Genomic DNA, 23,115 nt, shown 5'->3' with positions numbered 1-23,115 from the left:
AATGAGTCGTTTCAGTGGATACCCCGAAACAACATTTATTTCCATTCCCGTGACAAAGGCTTGCTTTAATTATAGTAATTATGAGGCTTGTCCATCAGGAGCAAAGAAGGAAGTCGGGTGACGTTGTCATAGAGCCGCAAAAGTCCATAGAGCAAGGATGTCAGGGTGAACAGTTGCATCAACAAAATGTCACACTCAGAGTTGACTGTTCGTTTCCTGTTTACTCCCAAAGTTGGCTTAACAGGGTGGTTATAATTGATTATGTAGGTTCTAACCTTAAAATAGTAATTATTTTAACCCAACTGAAGGTCTTTTCCTAACCTAACCTTAACCCAAGTCGTTGTTGTTTCTAAGCCTAACCAAACCTGAAGCATGGTCACCTTAAAAAAACAGATTCATTTTTCCCACAGGGATTGCTAATAGTTTTTTAAGGCACCGACAAATGTTTTCTCGTGGTGCTACCAGATGGGAACGCTGCACTGAGGCTAGCATGTTTTGACTCGTGAAGGCGCCTGACATTAACAACTTTGCACATGCAAGCAGTCATAAAAAAGAGAAACTATGCATTTATGATACAAACAGATGTTTGGGTGGCAAAGAAATGCCCAATTAATGGACAAACAAAAAAGGCTAAAAATGCCATGCACTGACTCCTGAGGCTTCCTCAGTCTCTGAATTTAATGCATCTGATTTTGTTTAACTTGCAAGATCAGGAGAGATGTCACTTAAATGAACTTTAAATTGACTTATTAAACTCCTTTGCATTTTATTTATGCGATTGCTTTAAAGTTTCATTTTAGTAGTTTGTGCTTCATAAAAACATTAATCGGGTCAGAGGCATTATTAATGATGCTCTTTCAGTTTTCAGCTGGAAATCCATTTAATCACAGCTCCTCTAATGGACAGTGATGGGACGTTTAATCTAAGAAGCTTTTGAAGACGACCCAGGGGAGCTCCTTACTTCCTCCCCCTCTTTTCCTGTCTTCCTCCCTCCCTATCTCTCTTTACATCTCCCTCATCCATCACTCACCTTGTCTGAGTAGATGGACATGCGAGTGGTGAGTCCAACCACGGGGATGCGGTAGAAGCCTGCAGTGTAGGAGACAGGCGTTGGAGTGAGGTGGTCATTGGACTGTGGAGGGTGACTCACCAGGATAGCATAGACCTGCAGAGATGCAGAAGAAGAACACTTTGTCATTCTGACACTGGCATTAAGACAAAATGGGAACACCACTCTGTTAAAAACTTAAGTCTTAAAGGCACACAATTTAGACACACCGGAGGTTTTCTTTCTGTCTTTCTTTTATAGTTTTCCCATTGTTACGGACAATATACAACCACAAACACACACAATCACATTTAGAGATTCAACACACACAACATATACAAAAATACACATTTGGAAAGATGAAAAATCTAAATTCTTACATCGGATTGAGACTGTGACAAAAAAATGTATCAAACGGTCTCGTCCACCTGTCTTCACAACAGAAAACAATGCACACAAGACTCAATTATTATTATTTTCTTAATAATAAAAAAAACATGACTGTATTTTATTTTAAAAAGTCAATTTCAGCCTAGTTAAGAAAAACAGCCTTCATCAATAAACACTCAAACCATGTTGGCCCCTTTTGAGCTCCCATGTCCATTTTATTTCAGTTGAAAAATTGCAAATGTATGTAAGAATATACACTGCATGAGGCATTGCATTTTCAATCCTCAAGATTACATACAAATGCAGGAGTCACTTTAATTATTTAACACAAACTGATTACCACAGTGAATCTAGGGCATTTGGGCCCCTTGAACATCTGGGGCCTGCAGGGCAGTTGCCCTCTCTGCCTTCTCTGTGATCAGGCAAAGTGGCCGAAACATCTGTTTTTCTACCTAAAAATGAATTCAATCTGTTTGAATTATAGTTATCTTTCAACAGGTGCAACTACTGCTCTGAAATGTTGTATAACAGGTTTAAATGACATTTTTGAACCGTGAATGTCTACAGAAGTCGTACTGAGGGATAAACAGAAGCGTAAAGATATCTTTTCCTTTGTTCAAAATGTCTTCAGTGAGTGGGCTGGAAGACATATATTAATTAGTAGCTGCTGGGTTCAGTCTTATCCCCGTATCAAGACTACTACTCCAGTAGAAAAAAAGAAAAAAAAAGATTTCCTGTGTGCCGTAGGAAATGCCTTGGAGATGTGAAAGAAGGGGAACAAAGTTGGCAGGGCTGTGCAGCCTTGGATTATTGGATACGAGCAGCCCTTATGTTTGGGTCAAAAACGAGGTCTATCTTCCAAGGACTGCTCCCAGGCATCTACTCCTCCATCTGCCATGCACTTCCCTCCTCAGTAACTGTTATCGCCTACAAGCCAATCTCCTCTGATTAAACCTTCCATGGACCTTCTGTCTGAATTAGAGTGATTCTGACTAATATACAAGAGGTGCATGTGTGTGTGTTTAGGGAGAGAACTGATCATTGTTGGTGTAATCTGCACACCCTAATGGGTGGATTGCACGCTCATGCCTTGGGAGAACATGTGACAGGAGACTGGGTGTGACAGTATTATTCTACAAGCCTGTATCAATTAGACTCATTATGCTAAGCAGAGGAGTGAGGGCATGAAAGCAGCACCGAAGCCGTGGGTGTGGGTTGTTCATGAAGCCTAATTATATGTGTATGTGTGCGTGTGTGGGAGAGAGTGAGGGGGCTTCAACATGCTGTGACATAATGCTGGCGCTTTTGAAAACCCATGTTGAGCATCACATGAGAGGATGGTCGGCGCAACTCAACAAACAAACCTCTCACACTCTTCATACATTACTCATAAGACATGTTTTGTTTGTTAGAGATGCAGCACATATGCTGTGAATCTTTTAGACTCTGCGTGTCGCTGAAAAACTCATTCTTCCCTGGAAAACCTGCATGTAAGGAATCTCATAGTTACTCCCGCATCATAGCACACAGATTGCAGCCGATTGAGTGATCCAGCCATGAAGGACAACATACAGGAACTGTTATGATGCAGCTCAAACGCACGCAAACACACACACACACACTGAAAGCCAAGTTGTTAATTGTAGACGACGTATCGCACATTTTCACTCCTCACTGGTTCCTTTGCAGTTCAGTGGATGTGCAGCTGTGTGTCCTGAAATGTAAAGTCGCCCTTTCATCCGATATATGCCCCAAACCAAATCCTATTTTTGGATGTCTGCAAAGCAGATGGGTCTGTGGGGAGTTCAAGTATTAGAATAGCACAATAGCACAAAGTGGACTAATTTGTGGGTTGTGTGTACAAGCCTTGAGTGGATGATGAGTGGGACAAACAACAGGCATGTAAAAAATGTATGTGCAGATTTCTTTTAGACTGTTTAGTCTGTTGATGATCTGGTCATGGCAACAAATCTGGTCTTGTACCCACTTCAATGGCCCTTGAGTTAGAAAACACATCTGATTATGACATGTATGAAATGTTTCCTGAGACAACTTTCTGTTGCAAGCCAAAGAGACACATCTAACAGCAAACCAGTTAAGTTAGGTGGAGGTGTGCATGGATCATATGCAGCCTGAGTTGTGAGTATGTGGTTTCATTTTGGAGCCCATGCACAGGCGGCAGAGAACTACCTGACTGGAGATGAGGTCCTCGCAGACGGAGAGAGCCATCTGGATGGCGTTGGGTTTGTGCGTTACGGAGATGGCGGTCAGCTTGAATTTGTCTCTGCCGTAGACCTGGTTGGCTTGTGTCACGGCATCTTTGAAGACCTGCTCATATCTCTTCTGGCTCAGGACGGCTCCGATGTTCACGATTTTCGGCTCGCAGCCGGCCCGCGCGCAGGAGCACGAGAAGAGCACCGCCAACAGTAACAGACGCATCGTGTGGACCACCAAACAGAACAGTGCAGCCCGGTCGCTTTTCTTCCCCTTAGCGGGTCGGCTCGACCAGTTTCTGGACAGCGGCACGGCTCAACCAGCTGAATGCGCGACTGCAGACCGCGATGCAGGTGGGTGGTGTGAAGCGAGGGAGGGAGGCCAAAAAAAAAAAGAAAAAAAAAGAAAAAGAAAATAGAAGAAGATTGAAAAAAAAAAGAGGTGGATTTATGTGCAATGCGGAGGAATGTGCATGATCATATTAGGGGCAGGCTGTCAACCAGAGACGACCAAACCGCATTGTCCAGCTTTTTTCTCTCTCTCCTCTGAAAAACTGATCAAACCTCCCGAAAAAAACCCACCACGCAAATCATCATTTCAAACTCCCAGGCGTCTTACTCTCTCCGGGGTGAGTGTCGCTCCCTCCAGCCGCTGCACCGTGCGCTCTGTGCGGACACCGATGCGTCGCTGGCTGGCTGGTCGCTCCGGGCTGAAGCGGCTGCTGTCCTTGGTGCTGACAGCTGTGCATGCGCGCCGCGGCGGTACTGCGCGCTCCCGTCGTATCAGCTCCCCACTCAGGGTTTTTTTTTTTTTTTTTTTTGGCGTGCTGCTGCTGCTGATGCTCCTGCTGATGCTGGTGATGGTGATGATGCTGGAGTAGAAGCTGATCGCATGAAAAATGAATGTGCTTACTCGCTCAAAATGCACTCAGTCATCATGCAAGTCATAATAGGACATGAAAGGCACGACGAGTGAAGGTAGCGCACATGTAGTGTTAGGCTGCGTACCTGCAGGGCATTCATAGTCTGCAAAATGCATTCACATGAATGAAGGTGGTTTGCAGTAGCAACCAGGTTGTGTTTGGGAGATTTTCCCACTCAGATTGACTGCTTGCACATGAGCAGATGGAGGGAGGGTGTGTGTGTGTGGGGCGGGTGGGTGTTTATTCCAATGAAGCTGGTCTCAGGTCAGAGTTGAGTCAACACGGGGCTTTGATAAGAGTTGTATCTCCAAACTGGAAGGAGAGGTGAGTTCTCCACGTAACAGCCCATTAATCACGCAGCATGATCAGTGCCATCAGTCAGCCGTCACACCGCCAGTCTTTCGTCTCTAATCACGCGTGACACAATGCGTGATTGTGCGGAGATGCAGTCAAATCACACCGTGGTGTGTGTGTGGATGTTATGTAAATCTCTGACCCGGCGTTTTTGTGTGCGTGTGTGTGTGTGTGTGTGTGGTTTAAGTAAATGCAGCTAGAAACATGAGCAGCATCAACCTTAGTGGTTACCTTGGAAACAGGATTTTTTTTTTTTAACAACACGCACACATGCACGCGCGCTCACACAAATGGGATCTTTACACGCAGGAAATATTCTGTGTGGAGCTGACAGTGAGTTTATTCATCACAGCAGGGGGACGTCGAAGTAAATCACAATCGGGCTGACATGAAAAGATAAAAGATATCTAGAGAGAGGCTCATCATCATCATTTGGACAGCCGTTTATCATTTCCTTTCATTATTAATACTCAATTAATTATGTATTTATTTATTTATGTGTATTTTTTGTCCCCAAAGGATTCATGTTGTGTGTTTGTTTCCTGTATTAACAATCGCCCAATCGATTTAGGGGTTTTGTAAATGAGACGAGTCTAAAATCACCCTTCAGTGTTGAATTACAAATCACACAACACTCTCTGTGTCTCATTGTGTTGCAGTGAGGTGATAAATTAATCGCAAGGCTGAAGAAATCAACAGTCATCAACTTCTGGCTGTGCGCTTCCAAAATGAGTTCCTCTAAAATATGATTCAGTAAGTTTTCTTTTCTTTTCATCACTTTTAGACAAGGAGCATGTTGTTTATATGTGCTGGATACTAGATAAGTTAATGGGCAGCTGGCTTAATAATTCCTCATCTTAGTTTTTCCTGCAATAAATCCACTCAGGTTGGGTTGTGTATCAGAAAACCTTCAAAGAATCAACCAAAAAGAGTTACGGAAACACAGCAGGGTTCTGACAAATGCTTGCTTTTCTACATGACTGTTCACACAAAGCAGCACTGTGAAGATAATTGGACAACTTTCAACCACATGTCACAATCTTCATCAGTGGATGGAGTTTGCACAGTATGTTAACATTTCATGAAATAAGCTTTATGAATGTCTTTTTTTGCCAAAGCTGTAGAAACATTTTCTCCAACCTTAAAGAAGAATTTAATCCATAATTTTAACTGACTCTAAATTGTCCATAGGTGTGAATGTGAGCATTTTCTCTACTGTATGTGTCTCCCTGTGATGAAATGGTGACTTATCCACCAGGGTGTTCCCCACCTCTCGATCAAGTCAGCTGGGATTGGCTCCAGCCCCCCATGACCCTGGTACGGATAAGCAGTTATGGTAAATAGATGATGATTGGATGAACTGATACCTAAAAATATCCAAACATGTGAGTCTGTGGTCTTCACTGTGACTGTGACAAAACAATAAAAACAACATTCATCCATCCATTATCTGTTATCCTCATCAGGGTCACGGTGGGGCTGGAGCCTATCTCAGCTGACTTTGGGCGAGAGGTGGAGTACAACCTGGGCAAGTAACCAGTTCATCACGGGGCACATAGAGATAAACACACTAACATTAACTTTCACACCTACGAACAATTTAGAGTCTAAAAACAACATAAATATATATTTTTTAAAACAGTTCACTCTACTAACTCTCAAAATAAACACATTAAAAAAAACTGTAAGCAGAGGAAAAAAACAACCCTAAGGGCAACACAGTATGTTATAATAAAGGAAAAAAACATTTTGAGTGTCTGTTGCACGACAGAATGTGTCGAGAACATATGAGAACAAATAATTAGAATACATTCAGTAGAGAAGATGAGGCTGGTTGGTTTCAGTGCCACACAAAACACACAAAATGCCAGCCACATAGAAAAGTCCCTGTCACCATCAAACCGCTGAAAAGAAAAAAAAAAATAAGGGTGTTGAACGAAGCACCTAATGATCCCCCCCAGCCTCTGCGTGACTGCCACAGGCTCTTTGTAAACTCACCACTTATTGGATGGCCTTGACTCTTATTAAATGAGGTTATGAAGCCCTCCTCTTCCTCTCCTCCAGCCCACTCACACATCAATAAAGCTGGACCAATCTGCTCTGCAGCTCTTATATAATAAGTGTACTTGTTTGCTGCTGAAGCAACACAACAGTGTCCGACCGTGTGTGACAGTGTGTGTCTGTGTGTGTGTTTTAGGACGAGTGTTGTTTAGGTTAATACCAAATCATAGTCATCAGCATGATCATCATGATGTATATTTGGTTGGTTGTTATATTTAGTTAAATTGCACATTTCATCCACAAAGGCAGTTTCAAAGTTCTCAACATACACATAGCTTTAAGAGTAAATTAAAGAAGAGATATTTAGACGCAGTGCTGATGTAAATTTGTAAATATATAAAGATAAAAATACAGCTGAATGCAGCAATAATTAACATTCCTAGTTTAATAAATGAAATAGACCATGTTGAGAAATATGACTCTCAATCAAAATGTTTGTTTTCCTTTACCACCAATCAGTTGCTGTAATAAATTCAAACTCTTCTATTCATCTTCTAGGTCATTTTATGTTTTGATTAAATTTTCTTTTTTTTTTCTTTCTTTTTTTTTTATCTTGGCACAAATTAAATAATTTATCTATTGGCAATTTTGCTCATGGAACATTTCCAATGTTCTTCTTCACCACATTCCAATATTCAGAGTGCTTCTATGATAATGAGAAAGGGCATGCCCAGTGATTGTCCAGAGTGTGTGTGTGTGTGTGTGTGTGGGTGTGTGGACAGTATATCTGTAGCATCAGTGGAGTGAAGAGGTCCGTTTGACTGTTTGAACTGGAAATTCTGTCACATAAACAAATGATGCAGCTACACCAGTCAGTGTGCGTAATGGTAACCATCTATACACTGGCTGTGTTCTGTTGTAGATCTTTACTATATATGTACAGTTTCAGTGGTAATGATCGAAGCTACATACTGCAGTAGCATGGCTATATAAACTGTGAAATGACCTTAAACTGACTGAGTAATTTTCAGACCTTTATTTTCATTTCAAATAAATCCATTCCCTTTTTATGATGTCATGATGGTGGTCACATTTTTCTTTGGTACGCTAAGGCCTTTAAATATCAGCATTGTGTGGCATGTGATCATATCTGTGGGCATAACTTAATCAAGACTTGTAATAAATCTTTTAATAAAAACAAGAATCACCCATGTATGAAACACTAAGTGAAAGCGAGGGAGAGGAAAGAACAGACAGAGCATGTCACACTTGAAACTCCTACATGCTTTAGCGCTTAGCAGGACAGCAGTGCGTTTGTATGTGTCCTCAGCTCCTCGTGTTGCTCTTTGCAGCTGATGAGAGCAATTTTCAGAACACATTTGCGCAGACCTGAACATGCCCAGGTTGAATGGTGTGAAGAAGTGTACCGTAAATAATATGAGAGTCACTTAAATGCATCAAGCATCATTTTGAACGGAGCTGACAGTTGTCGGACGCCTCTGTCATGGAGCCCACATTATCTGATCGAAGCAGGGAGTAAAACAGGTCACGCTCTGCCAGTGCTGTGACACAAACAGAGCTGATGAAGTCTTGGAAATGGATTGCCTAAATGAGTCATCTGCAGATGGATGGATGCCTGTCTGATGTGTTTCTCATGTAGTGTGAAGTCCTCATATAAATTATAGATGTGTGAGCCCCCTCGGTACGTCCTTACTTGCAGAGCTCAAGTATTCGTGCTGCAGAGAACACAAAGACTCTTCCGGATTTTGGATTCCAGCTTTGGTTCCTAACATGCTGCAAAGCTTTGTGGGGGGTTACAGGTCCGATCAATATGGATCAATTTTGAGTTTCACATTCGAGAGGCATGTCAGCTCCAAATTCATGTTTCAGTAATTGAGACAGTCGGCTCAGGAGAGACTTAGGATTTGATCTCAGTAAAACCAGCAGACATGCAGAGGATGAGCAGACATGATTCTGTTCTACTTCAAAGAGATAGAATATTTGATTTAAAGCATATGGAATACACATTGTGTGTATGTGTAGTCTGTATTCATTGAGTGCCTTAGACTCATCTTTTTCACATTATTGCATGATGTTTTTGTCGTGCAGCTCACCAATTTGAAACAAAATAAGGTGCCTTCATGTCTCTGCATCAGTGTGTCCAAGGTAATATTTTGGTGCATTTTATAGAAGTAATGTGAGTCATGTATTTTTTATTTTTCAAGGATCTTTCTTGGCTGTTGCTAGGAACCCAAAGTCTTGAAAACTCAATAAAAACTGCCTCTTGTGTAAAGATGCCTAGTCAAGCAGACACACAATAACACCCAACCATCTTTCTCTGCGGTTATGTTCCTATATTATAGGAATTTGTTCAAGCTACATTCATTTTTTGGCTTCTTGCCACCGTAGCCAATAAATGGGTCGTGTTTCTGTAAATCCAGTAATCACTCTCAAGAGCACAATATCTGTGTCAGAACTGAACTCAAAAAGGACTCAGACGCAGAGAAATAATAGTTGTGGCAGACTTTATTTAACTCTTTAACCTCTCAGACAGAGTGATAACCAAACAGGCTATGAAAGTTATCTATGAATACTAAGAAAAAGGAATATAAGACTACTAATACACACAAAAAACACTCCGAAAAGGGAGGGAAGAATTCACTAAACTAGGAGAAAATAAAAACAAAAATTCGCTCCACTAGTAGGAAAACAAAAGGCCATGACCTGAAAACTGAAAACGCTCCCGAAGGAGGAAAAAAAACTACTCTCTGGTATTGAATGACAAAAAATAACACAGGCCACATGTTGAATTATTTATTGTCACCAACTTGTCTGTCTGTTATTTGGAATGTACCAGTGGTTGTTGTGCTGTCTGTTGTGAGTGGACCAAGGGATGATGAAACTTGTGTAAGTTGTCGGGAAATCAAAATGATGATCCAAAATAAGAGCCTCAGCAGCATTGTGGTCATTTTCTTAGGATTTGTCACTATGAGTCACCTCTTTCTCTTTAATTTAATCCATTGTTTATATAAAAACAATGACTGCAGCTTTAGGCATCTATGTCTTTGGCAAATTTGATTTAATGTTAAACAGAGGAGAAGCACACAGAACATGTCTGGGAGTTGACAGATATGACAGATTGCTGGACACATTGTGGTTATTAAACCTGTATGGTACCAGAGAGAACCTTTCTTAGTTTCCTACTGAATGGTTTGCCTGACATGCTCTGCACACAACCAGATAGTGAGTTGAACAGAAAGTATAGATGTACATATTTATTATAGCACAAATAGATAACAACTTCATCAACAAGAAAACAAAAAAGAAGAAATAAACACAGTTGTATTGGCCTCACAGCCAGCTTTCATCATCACTGTTTCTCTTCCTCTCTTTGAATGAATAACATGGATATAAAGGATTAAATTGTAGGGCCAAGTCTCCCTTATGTGCACTATGAAAGGAGATCAAGCTGGGTTTTTGTTGCTAAGAATATGCAGTAGCAATGGCAGAGAGCATCTGAGCTGTTCTGATAAGAAGTAGGTCAATACGAGACCCAGAAAGAGTTTTGAACCAAAGTCAAATCTCCATTTGTTTGTGGCACCAAATCCTACAAAGCTGTGGCATGCTTCAAAGCAAAAGGAAGATTGTGGTTGACAAACTGATGAAAGACTGGATCCTTTCAAATTTAGAGAAAACTACAAGTTGATTTAGCTTTTGACAACTCCAAATTGGACTCTTTCCAATTAAAAGTCCAAAGGTGAGTCTGCAACAATCAGGGTTATGTAAAAATGAAAGATAAGAAATGAGGTTAATAAAACAATGGAAGTATAAATGACCTTTTGCATCGCAGAGTAACTGTTTGAGGAAAAACTTCAAATATAGGCCTTGATAGAGTACTGCAGGTTCCCTCCTGAATGTCAGACAAGTGAAATCACTCATCTTTATTCTTAGCCATCTCTGTAAAGTATGGACAGCATTATAAGAGGAACGACCATGTACAGGAAGCAGCCAAGCAGCACCAGAAGTAGAAGCAGAAGGACAGTGATGGAGAGGCAGAGGGAGTGTAGTCTCATCAGACTCAGTCCTCTAACAAGGCAGGAAGGACAGACACAGCATCCAAATACGTTTGTGTATGTGTGTGCCTCCAGCTGCCTCTGCAGGGCAAAGCAGCAGAACGATGGTGCTGGGACTGCCTGAAGTTCAGGGCCAGGACTGATTACGAAGGCTGGTGCAGGTTCATAAAAGGCATTACTGTATGACTCCTCCTGCATCCTCCTGATCTCCCACTGCAGGAACGGGGTGGTCTGTCGACAGAAAGGACACTGCAGTCGGCCCGGGTCTTTGGCTCGCTTCATGATTCCAGCTGTACAGTTATGGCACAGTGTGTGGTTACAGTTGAGTAAGGTGATGCGGTGATCTCCGTGCGAGTCCAACAGCTCACTGCAGATGGGACACTGTTGTTGCCGGCTGTTGTTGCTGCACAAACTCCTGACACTTCCACTGCAGCCAGGCTGATCCCCGCCAGCCAATTCCAGCTCTCGTGGAACAGATGTCTTTCGGTCAGCCCCATCTGTCAACGTTTGCGTGTCTGCTTTGTCATTCTCATCATGGCTGTCCTGATGTTTGTGCTGAAGCAGAGGTTGTATGGCTGAGTCACTCTCGTCTTCGTGCTTTTCCTCTTCCCTCTGTGTGTGTAAAACTCTGACAGAAGTCTCTTCTGTAGCTGGAAGGTGCTTTTCTTCAAGCCTAACAATGTCTTCCTCCTCCGTTTCAAGGATTTCTGCCTCAGCCATCCTTCATAACTTCTTTTTCTGTCTGATACATTAAACACCGCTCTAACAAAAGCTAATTCCTCATTACAGCAAGTCTACTTTCTTCCTGGACAAAGCTCAAGTGAGCCAACTGTTGATGTAATGCATCTGTATAACAAAGGCAACCCAGTCCTCTCCCACCATAAACCAAGATAAGATAAGCACATTCACAGATATGAAGTGCTAAGCAATAATATGAGCCTGAGAGAAGTGCCACTGGCCATGTAGCGCACTGAACATTTCACTACTCCGCTCAATTTAACACGCTTATGTATTCAGTGCATCAGAAAGCTTTTGCCAGTTCAGGAATGCATGAGCAAACACATTAGAGCCGAGCAGAAAGATTTATTCTGCACATTTAAATAGACATTACATCTGTAGATTGGCCAGTTACAAAAATACATTTCTTAAAACAGAAGAGGAGTTCATCTGATATTCATGAAGTATTGTGCTGGTTATCTTTTCTATGTTCTCTCTTCTGTGACCACCTGATATTTGTTAACGGAAATCAAAAAGTAATGCCTAACAATCTAACATAACCAGTCCCATCACCACAGGCAACTGAAAATTACTTGTTTTACACTTTTGTCACATTTCCCAGCAGGCAGAGTAGATTTGAATAAAGCCCTAAAGCCTTGTAGTCATCAGTGATTAAGTCATTTACGAGTAAATAAACAAAAAGAAGCCAAATGTTGCTGTCTGACACGTAGAGTTGCCAAAGTAGGAATGGCACATTTATGACATTGTATCAAGAGCAACAATTCTCTTTAATTAAGACTGGCTATAAATAAAGTTTTTCAATGCATAGTAGTGAATAAAACAAAACAAACAATAGTAATAACATTTAACCGATCTGGATCAAATGTAACATTAAATGACATTCATCCTCGGTAAAGGAACATTTTAACAGGGAAATACTCTTGCCTCTTTAAGAGGTTGGGATTAGTGATATACTGTTTCTCAATGACAATGTTTTTATAATATCAATACACCTGAAAAAAAAGTTAATTTCAGGTAATAAGGCCTCTGAATTTTTATTTTACTATCTTAAGTTCACTCTTATACCTATCATGGATTAATTTTCAGCCGTAGCAGGTGCTCTGTTTTCAGAGAAAAAGATGGTTTGAACTAATTCGGCGCACAGCTTCTTTTCGCTGCCCCCAAAAAATGGCCAATAAATCGGGTATTGCATGTTTAAGTGCAGAGGTGGAGCAACAACATGGTTAGCTGGAAACATTGGGAAACAGGTAGGCTCTGTTTAATCTAGCAACAAGCTTTCTTGTAAACATGCTGTACTTTGGTAATCTGTACACAAACAAGTCAAACGATAAGTTAAGTGTTTTAACCGTTTCTTCAATAACAGTTTCCATCTGTGCTGCTGAGCTATTAGTAGTAATAATCATTAGTTACTTCCCCAAATCCTCCACCTGATAATGCAGTGTTTGGTCTATGTAGTAACAGGAAATATCACATATTTATATCAGTCAATGTTTTCTAGGTTTAAACATTTCACAGTTTTTTCAGACGATTCAGGATGTTAATGTATCTCCTCTACAAGATAGAGACAGTGTAATTGTACTGGTCATATCAGTCCCAGTCCCATATTATGACAAAATTCATAGTATAATCCTAAAGAAAATTGTGATGTGATTCTTCAAGTTGTTGCTGCGCACTGCTGTGACTAGAAAATGTATCAGCTGGCTGGCAACCTGAGATATCAAATCAGAAAAACAAACACACTTTCCATTTTACCTGCAGCTCAGATATTCCCTAGTTTGATTACACATTACAGATTTAAACGTTCAGTTTGGCAGGCCAGAATCATTGCAGAAGAAGAATCCTTTCTGCTGAACTCAAACTATCGTAAAAATCATATGAAAATCAGCTGAAACAGTCTCTCAAGCACCAGACTGCTATTGGTTATACCCTGCACGTGTCACAGTATGTAATTATTCACATTATTCAGAGAAAAATGTTTTTTATAATCTTGTCAGTGTTAGTATTGCCCTAGTCTTGCCTGCTTTGAATATTAGCAGTGTTTCATCAAACACCTTTAAGGGCTGAATCCAGTCATACCAGTACAAGCAGCTGACATGAGAGCTGTAGGCACTTAGTAATATAAAGCTGGAAAGTCAGGTTAAACGTAAATGTTACCTTAAACCTGACTTCAAACTGTCAAAATGTCAAAAGAGCACCCATCCCTCAAACAAGGCAGGTCACCTTTCCTCTTTTAATTAATCACATGTGACCAATAAAAATCAATTATGGACACCCTCCTCTGAGACCTCTGATTTATGTCGACCCTGACCTGACATCTTCTCCGCTGATCTCTCCTCCTGCAGTTTAGGGAGGTCAGAAGTCTAAAGTGTCACGCTGGTACTGCAGCCGGGGACTGTTCTCGCTGTAGAACTGACTGTACCAGCGTCGGTGCTTCTGGATAGCTGAATCTTCCTTCACGAGGAGAGGTTTGGAGATGTACTTCTTATTGTTCCAGATCGTCACGTCCCGCTCGAACTGCACATGAAAAGAAAACAGGATATGAATATTAACTTCTATTAACAAACATGAAATATTATCAAACAGGTGGCTCAGTTGTAAAAGGAACAGACTTTGACATAGCTAAAAGAATATTCTGTATCTGGTTGCAGTGACTTATTATAATCTATCAGTGGGGGTTTCTGTGTGAAGGGCAGCTCATTAAATGTCACTGCACAGCTTCTCCATCAGCTGCTGAGATTTGGCATTTCAGGCCACACTCCACCTCTTGTTAATACCACACGGAGAAACAAAATGGCAAAATGATTAAATACAATCTTCAAATAACTGAGTAACACTTTAACATTCCAGATATGGTGTTATGTCACTGACTTTATTTTTTAATCAGATCACTCCTCATGTAAATCAGAAGTTGAGCATCCACTGACACCTCAGCAGCAAAGCAAGAAGAGATTCCTTCTGTAGGCTAATGACTCGACAAACAGGGAGGACATTGGTGAGGTTTCCGTTGGACTCAACCATTACCATTCAGAAAAAGACTTTTCTACTTGTCCTTTGAGCCAACTTATTAGTTTTTCTTTTTGTTAAATCAGTGCTGTTTTTTCACTTCACCTCACAGTTAATTATCAAGTTTAATGAGGACTATTTACACCTTTTCTGTGACTCTGTGGTGTTACTTCTGGTGGCAAAGAAGCGGCAGAATTAAACCAAAGGCAGAGTGAGAGGCAAATGCACACAATGATCTCTTCACATTAGAGCAACTTACTGCTAATAAACAAAAAGCTGAGTGTACATTACAACTCTGAGCTAAAAGAAGCTAAAAAATCTCTATAAAGCTCAGATATTCCCTAGTTTGATTACACATTAAAGATTTAAACATTCAGTTTGGCAGGCCAGAATCATTGCAGAAGAAGAATCCTTTCTGCTGAACTCAAACCATCGTAAAAATCATATGAAAATCAGCTGAAACAGTCTCTCCAGACTGCTATTGGTTATACACTGCACGTGTCACAGTATGTAATTATTCACATTATTCAGAGAAAAATGTTTTTTATAATCTTGTCAGTGTTAGTATTGCTCTAGTATTGCCTGCTTTGAATATTAGCAGTGTTTCATCAAACACCTTTAAGGGCTGAATCCAGTCATACCAGTACAAGCAGCTGACATGAGAGCTGTAGGCACTTAGTAATATAAAGCTGAGGCAAATGCACACAATGATCTCTTCACATTAGAGCAACTTACTGCTTAAAAATAACAAAAAGCCGAGTGTACATTACATACATATTATTCATGCAGTTCGGTCTGCTACTGCTGGAAACCAGATTGATGAGAGCTAAGACTGAATTATACAGTAAATGTGATGTAAAACCAAAACTCTGAGCTAAAAGAAGCTAAAAAATCTCTATAAAGCTGCAGGTTGATGATAATTCTGTTTATCATGCACACCATAAAGGATGATGTCACATTGATAGTAGAAAATAAATGTGTGTACTGCACCTGAATGCACTCTGCTTTGAGAATGAATTTGGGCACCACAGGTAGAATATTAGACTGATAAAACATGACGTGAGAGACACACTGCAGCAGAGGCTCCACTGGGGTCACGCACTGCATGATGAGTCCCCGGCCCAAGAAGCTGTGGTTGAACAGCAGAAAGACCACTCCTGGACCCACCTGAAACACAAACGCATGACAACTGCAAGCTGTAAATTCATATTGAACATGTGTACAGTGATACTCATCTACATCATCTCAACATCTACATACAGAAATTGTAACTGCTTAAAAAACAAACGTGTTTGATCAGATCTGATTGCCGATGATTTATAGGAGAACAAAGCATTTACATGCAGCCAAATACTGACCGCCTTTCATTTTTTCATGCATTGAATTTCATCCCATGCTCATCCCACGATAATGCTGCCGCTCCTGGCCCACTCCTCGCTGAGAAACTATATAAGCCCTCAACATTTGTTCTGTATCTTACGGGATCCAACTCCCCCCTACTGCAGCACTCTGTAACTGGTTAAACTAGTGAGATTGATGCTTTCAGGGCACACTTATTCATCATATATAATTCACCAGGCGAGATAAAAAGGCACAGCGGATGCTAATGTTCCAGGTACAACTAAAGAATGTGGCGTCTGCATCAGACCAGCCAACCCAGTATTTTTCCTGCTGGGTTTGTAATGAGGCTCTGTGCGGTATCAGTCAACACTGAGAAAGAGAAATGTTTTAGAGCTGCTGTGTCTTCAAGGCAGTAAGAATTGAATGTTGTTAATGTTTCATCTAAATTTAACAGACATTTGAAAAAAACTTTGTTGAGTTACAGTAGATATTTTAGATAAAACCCTGATAATATTATTGATTATGCTAACAGAATTTACAAATCAATCACAGGAAATTATGCACAAACTGTGTTCCTACTTTGAACTTTACCTGTCTGGCCACCACATGAACATCCAGCAGATGCCAGTCATGTCCAAACACTTTGAACACATGATTTACCAACATCTGAGAACAATGCTGGTTGGGCTCTGACTCTGGTTCCCATTGAGCCTTGAATAAAACACACATATGCACACGTGAAGTACATAATACAAACATTGTAAAAGCAGCGCCATCATCATTTAGTCTTTTACGTCCATACCTTCCACTCATGCCGCAAAAATCCCCAGCTTTTCTTCATGTAACGGAGATCCACTCCACTGACAATGCTCGGAGTGTGCAGGTGAGCCAGGTGAGCAATGTCTGCTGCATTTTCAGGAATCTCCTATAGGGAGGAGAGGTCACCATGACACGTTCTTGTGACACGTTCTTGCGACTGTGTTTAAAGTTTGGTAACAAAAGCACCTCCTCTGCCTGGGGAGTGTGACACTGAATTCATTTGCAGCTACAGAAAGCTAATGGTTATGTTACCTGCTTGCTCTCTGGACAGCCACAGTGAAGTTTATACTTCGCAACTGCTTTGATCATTTGTGAAAATGTACAGAAATGTAGAGAAAAAGAAAAATACAGAACAAATTGTTTTTCCATTTTTAAATAAACTAAAACATCTTCACGTTCTACATCCACACACATATGCTCCAACCTGTATGTGAGCGCTGATAAAATGCTCTGTTCTCCCCCGATAGACCCACTCGCCCTTTATAACTTCCTCGTGCTCTGGGACGGTCCAGTGAGGTTCTTCTCCATCACAGTGAAACCAAACCAGGACCTGGCCATTGACCTCACAGGTGGGCCAGCTGCGCACCTTGGCAAACTCTGGCACTGAATGACAAATAAGACCCAAATCTGAATCCATACAGTACAGATATATACAAAAACGTGGGTCTAATCACTTTATATACAAGAAAATTAGGTAGTTTAATGTTTAAATACTATAGCAAATGAAATAATACCATATTCATGGTCCCCAGAAGATTAAACACCTCAAACAGCTTGCCTCTGATGCCACCCACTGGCCAGATTTAAGTTAATTGCTTATACAAACGATGATGGCCAAATTTGCACAAAATATTTCCACATTTGCTGTAAATATTTGTGTTCTCCAGGGTATGAATACTGTAATATATTTTGCTGACCGTTTTGCTGACTTTTCTGCAAGAATTTTTTCACTACATAAAAATATTAGAACTTCTTGCACCACATTCAGGCCAAAATGTTAACATTAGGACATCTGTCAGAAGATATACTGTAGCACCACCCTCAGGACAAACATTATTATGATAATTCATACATTAATATCAGTTTCATGTTTGCTTCACTCAAAGGTTGTATACAGTAGAACTGAATTAATATTACAGCCGACCAAGGTATTAAACTTCAAGTCTTTTATTTATTTATTTATTTTTTTTACCTTTTTCTGCATAGGGGATCTTCACACACTTTCCATCATCCCCCCGAAACTGCCATCCATGAAATGGGCACTCTAAGCAGCCTCCAACCACCCGTCCTCCCACACCCAGGTTGGCCCCCAGGTGAGGGCAATAGGCATCCAGCACGTAGACCCTTCCATTTTGGCCCCGAAACACTGCAACCTGTTCACCTAGGATTGTACAGTTTCATAAGGGACACACGTGAAATTACTTCATGGATGAGCTCAAAATTAACTGATTTGCAATTGTATTTGCTCACTGTGGTTATGTCTCTACAGAGTATCTCCAGTGTCTCTTGATTATCTGTCTGTTTGTTATGTTGTCATATTGTTATTGTGCATTATTTTGGCCATGGCAAAAGAGCTTTTTCACAACAGCCATTTTGATATGATATAGTAGGGTAAACGCGAGCGTTCCATTCAGGACAAGGTCAGGGTGCTGCTGTGGTGCATGTTGGCTCACTGGAACTGGCTCTGCTGCAATAAATAGAAAGAAATTTTAATTGGTATCAGCATTGACCCTAATATTTAATGTCAAACTGGCTACCATTCATGGTAGAACTTTGTTTTTTTGTTTTTTTTGTTTTTTTTAAATCGGAACATCCATAAGGGGTTCATACGAAAAGACAAATGATTTTTCATTCTAAATTATTAAATAAATAATTTAGTATTTATTTTGGTCTGTTTATTTAGCCTAAACAGCAACAATATTGTAGCTATTCTCAGCAATCCATGTGAATTTGCTAGAAGACTAGGAACCAGGTTTTGCGTTCGTTTCTTGGTTCATTTGAGGATGAGGCTGTTTTGGATGACGCTGTTTCATGTGAGGATGAGGCCGTTTCATGTGAGGGTGAGGCTGTTTCATGTGAGGATGAGGCCGTTTCATGTGAGGATGAGAGCAGCTAGCTTCTTATGAGGAATTTTTACAATATTATATAGAAAGATTGGCTTAATATGGGCCACATAACAGTATGAAAAAGACTTGGCTGTCTCTGGTTGTCTCTTAAGAAAGTTTGCTATGTTCAGGGGAACTACTTGGTGTTCACAGATACTACCTAATGGCAGGGGAAATCTGCAGAGACAATGACAATCAACAATTACAAATCCATTTTCTGGCATTTTATGTAAGATTAACTTTAGTCTGTTTTTTTCAGCATTTTCTATCTTAAAGTTACCAACAAGATCAGAACAAAAACAAAGCTACACCTGGAGGGTTTGGAGATAGGTATAAATATATTTGCACAGATGCGTCACTCTTCCCCAATAGCAAACATATTTTTACATGTAAACAAGGCTATACCTGGAGGGTAGAGCTTTATGTCTACATATGTATATACCAGTTATACAGATCCCTGTGATGAAATGATGTTCTCTAAGTTCTCTTAAATTTCTTTTTAGTCAAATAAATCAACTTACAAAATGTTAAATTATTAATCAGAACAATACAGCTAGAACAGCTAGGTTGCCTTGTTGACCCATCGCAAAAGACACTTCATTCAAACTCGACAGAAAATAAAACTCACCAAAACTGTCCCGGTTAGTCTTTCCACTGTTCTATCACCAGGTTGGGTCAGAAAATAAATCCTTACTCCACAGAGTGAGATGTGAAAATTGTCTGGCTCTACCACTGTTCTTCCCTGCAGCCTCTCTCTGGCATTGCTAGCCTCTTTGCAGGATCCAACCAGCAGCTGTCCATCTGCTCCTCGGCAGCATCGCACCCCACTCCAAATCTATTCTCAACATTAGCTTAGTCCTACAGGACTGCTACAACAAGCTAAATGCATGTATCTAGCTTGCTACGCCTACCAAAAGATAAACATACAGCTAAAAAAAGGAAATACTGTTAATACAAATACTGTATGCAGTCGCTACTATATGCAACCATGCAGGTGTCACTACTGAAGTTATTCGAATTTCAATAATGGATAAATAATAGAAGAGAGAAAAGTGCTTTATAAATCATACTGAGATTTGGTGATGGTTTAATGCTCTCCACTCTTTTTATATTTGGATCTCCCTCTTGGTTCCTAAACAGAAAGGACGCTCAGGGTCCTAAACCACAATGACATGCAATGAGCACATGCAATGTGCCGGGGAAAAGACACATTATGCGTAATTCAATATATGCTAGGAATGGATATGTAGAAGTTTGCAGAAGGATGCAGATTCTGAAGGAAGCCAAGTTGAGTTCATAGAATTTGCAAAAGTATGTTTGAGGGAGAACATGTGCTGGAAGGGATGAGAGGGGGAGAAAGGAGAAATAAAATAAAATTCTGTCATATCTACTGTGTATCAAGCATCAGGAACATTCAAGTCTGGTGGGTCTGAATATTGATTGTTTTCCATAATGTATAGCACGCCCCTGTGGATTTCTGGCAATCATCCCCCTCAATCCCACTTAAGCAACCACTGATTTACGCCGGTACTTGCTATGAAGAAAATCTGAAATCAGTTCACATGTGCCCCTGAAATCTAACAAAATTTCAGGCATGGAAGTTCATTCTTAATCACAGAAACAACAAAACAAACTCTAAGTGCACTCTCTAGTTTTCCAAGGCTTTCATTAGTAAATGGAGTTCAGTAGGGGTGGTGATCTGAGTGTGAGTGTGAGTTGAATGACCATTAACATAGAAAGCGTCATCATAATCTGAATCATAGGTCATGCGGCAACATCTGTGGCTGTGAAGTGAACAAAAACTGCAGTACCTTGAACAACCTCTTGAGGCTGGCTACAGAATGAGTCAATCCCCATGAGCGCCCATGTAAAAATGCTCAACTTCACTCTTCAGGTCTCTACAGCTATCCGTTAATGGCAACTGTACTGAGACTGAATTTCTATTCTATTATTCTATTTTATTTTAGCTCACATGTTCAGGCTTACAGTATCCATAATTAACAGAGTGGTCGTTTTGATTGACAGGTGGGTGCTGTTACAAGTGGTTTATTTGAGTACCCAGCATGCAGCCTGCTTCATCTCAACCCACAATCCACATCTTTGCCCATTTTTAGATTAGCCTGGAGGCGACCAAGGCAGGACTGCAAAGAAAGCCACCACACTCTAAGCTTCTAACTCCTCCGAAACATGTGGGTGATGTCACGGACAAAACGTCCATATTTTATACTGTATGGTCATGACTTAAAGCTCTGTTAATTAATTAAGATAGACATTAAAATGGGATTGATTAATCAAATAACCACAGTATTTTTAAAATTGGGTGTTGAAACTAGTTAATTATTACCTAGTTGATCACCACATTAATTAACTGACAGAAATTTCACTTGTATCTATCCATTAGTGGATTTGTATTTTCACTTATTCTGCAAGAGCAGGTGTCTCTTTTTACTGCTAGATCTCTTTTCAGGTCTAAAACCTTTCACATACAGTTTTTTTTTACTTATTCATGTCAGGTGATGTGACAGAAAACATGAAAGCGCCACACGCTTTTTGAAACCTTTTTGAACTCAAACTCAAAGAAACTCTCTGAAGAGATCAAACAGTCCCATCACATATCAACATGAGGATAGCAAATCTAAAATGTGAAACACATATCGGTTTTATAACACATACCTCAATGAAAATATGCCAAAACATAGCAGTGTGTGAAATACATTTAAACTCTGTAAGAGAGCTGCTACATATCAAGCAGCACAGAGACATAAATATAAAGCTGTCAGTGAGGAGTTGTCATACCAAAACCTGATGCAGGACATACTGTTACTTAGTTCACTTATTTACTTCAGCTTTGACTTTGGTGACACATCAACGTTCATCAGGGAATCATCTAGTGTGTTGATCATGCAAAGGGAGGTTCAGCAGCTTTGCCTCCATGACACCTTCAAATCAAACAAGCAGCTGAAAGGTTGATTGACATGAAACAATGAGGCTTTGAAAAGGCGTTACTAAGGGCCCTAATCCCTAAACTATCCAAACACAGCTAGTGGGCCATTGTGTTTCAAATGTATATTAAAAACAGGAAAAAAAAATTGTAATATGAGCTTGTCTCTGTTATCCTAGCAAGCCTCACTGCACTCCTAACAGAGCTGACAAATATCAGGGTCATATAAAGGCCAGCCAATTTAAAAAAAAATGAAGAAATAGTGAAAATGTGTTATCTTTGTTTAATTTAAATAAATCTCCAGAGAATAATCAGAAGTGAACGAATCTGTATGTAGGTACTGAATTTATATTCATGTTAATTTAATTCATATTGGGACATTACTCATAATCTCTGCTCAGGTATCTAAACTTACCTGAGTTTAGTTGGTGCTTGGGTAAAATATAATTTCATAAGTTTATATAATTTTTTGTAATTTTCATGTTTATTTAGTCTATATTTTCAAAATAAAAGACAACTTGTTTTAATACTGCACTATGAGTGTCTTATTTACTTTCTCATACCTAGTACAGTGACATTTTTGACCTCGCCTCTCTCCAGCAGCTGGGAGTCCAGCACTCGGTACCAGCCGTTTGGATAGACAGGAGGCAGCTCTCCGGTTTTCCTCCTGCGGCGGACATCGTTCGCCGCCTGGGCTCTGGAGCGACCGTTCTCGGCTATGTATCCCACATCATCTGGCGATCTGAGCACCTCCAGGGGGCTGAAGAGCAGCCTGTGCAGCCAGCCCACGGCGAGGACTGAAACTCCGGCGATAACGCAGACTGTTGAGTCCAGTGCGTCTCTGTACTGTAAGACAAGTACCGCACCGACACCCACCACAATTAGAGCAAATCTGTTCCCAGTGAACATGTTCTTCTTACTGTACATCCTGGCTCTCTGTTGTCCCTGTCTTGAAGACAGGATGTGTGACTTTTTTAAACACCCCCCGCCCTCTTTTGCAGCTTCTGCAGCTCACTTGAACTGGATTTAACTACAGGACACCTGTCCCGCTCAACTACAAATGTTTTCAAAATAAAATTGAATGAATTCATGTTGCTGTATTCTGTCAAGCTTTACTATTAGAAAAGTTCATATAACTACAACAGCATCCCAGAATGTTCAGTCTT

At 40.4% G+C, this 23,115-nt stretch overlaps 2 protein-coding genes across 11 annotated transcripts in view; both read right to left on the bottom strand.

Annotated features, from left to right (window-relative positions):
- The window catches only part of grin1a (glutamate receptor, ionotropic, N-methyl D-aspartate 1a), a 32,661-nt gene extending 28,216 nt beyond the window's left edge, over positions 1–4,445 (bottom strand). For 6 of the 10 annotated variants that reach the window (XM_019279247.2, XM_019279252.2, XM_019279249.2 and 3 more), the window contains exons 1-2: positions 3,629–4,445; positions 1,031–1,165 (exon numbers count right to left, since the gene is read on the bottom strand). In XM_019279247.2, the coding sequence (XP_019134792.1) occupies positions 1,031–1,165; positions 3,629–3,877 (384 nt within the window). In that variant the 5' untranslated portion in view covers positions 3,878–4,445. The remainder of the gene's footprint in view (positions 1–1,030; positions 1,166–3,628) is intronic. The other 4 variants (XM_019279254.2, XM_010752350.3, XM_019279251.2 and 1 more) reach the window with 3 other exon arrangements.
- Positions 4,446–12,767: 8,322 nt separating this feature from the next.
- On the bottom strand, positions 12,768–23,076 carry zgc:92275 (cholesterol 7-desaturase nvd). The gene is made up of 7 exons (XM_010752352.3): positions 22,513–23,076; positions 18,096–18,284; positions 17,328–17,506; positions 16,887–17,009; positions 16,676–16,795; positions 15,734–15,910; positions 12,768–14,254 (listed from the first exon to the last, which is right to left on the bottom strand). Exons 1-7 carry the CDS (start codon positions 22,874–22,876, stop codon positions 14,093–14,095), a joined length of 1,314 nt encoding a protein of 437 aa, XP_010750654.3. The 5' UTR covers positions 22,877–23,076; the 3' UTR covers positions 12,768–14,092.
- Positions 23,077–23,115: the final 39 nt, after the last annotated feature.

This window comes from Larimichthys crocea, chromosome IV, assembly GCF_000972845.2.
Source record: "Larimichthys crocea isolate SSNF chromosome IV, L_crocea_2.0, whole genome shotgun sequence".
Taxonomy (NCBI): domain Eukaryota; kingdom Metazoa; phylum Chordata; class Actinopteri; family Sciaenidae; genus Larimichthys; species Larimichthys crocea.
The sequence above is the reverse complement of the archived record's forward strand: the minus strand, read 5'-3'. Positions and strand labels throughout refer to the sequence as shown.

Bases quoted from the DNA above. Each gene is read 5' to 3' on its own strand.
- zgc:92275 (XM_010752352.3), bottom strand. From the start codon at position 22,876: ATGTACAGTAAGAAGAACATGTTCACTGGGAACAGATTTGCTCTAATT. The intron at 17,507-18,095 runs GTAAAAAAAATA...TTTGTCATTCAG, and splicing joins GATCCCCTATGCAGAAAAAG to TGCCAGAGTTTGCCAAGGTG. The intron at 15,911-16,675 runs GTAAAGTTCAAA...TTTGTGTTTCAG, and splicing joins TTCATGTGGTGGCCAGACAG to GTGGGTCCAGGAGTGGTCTT.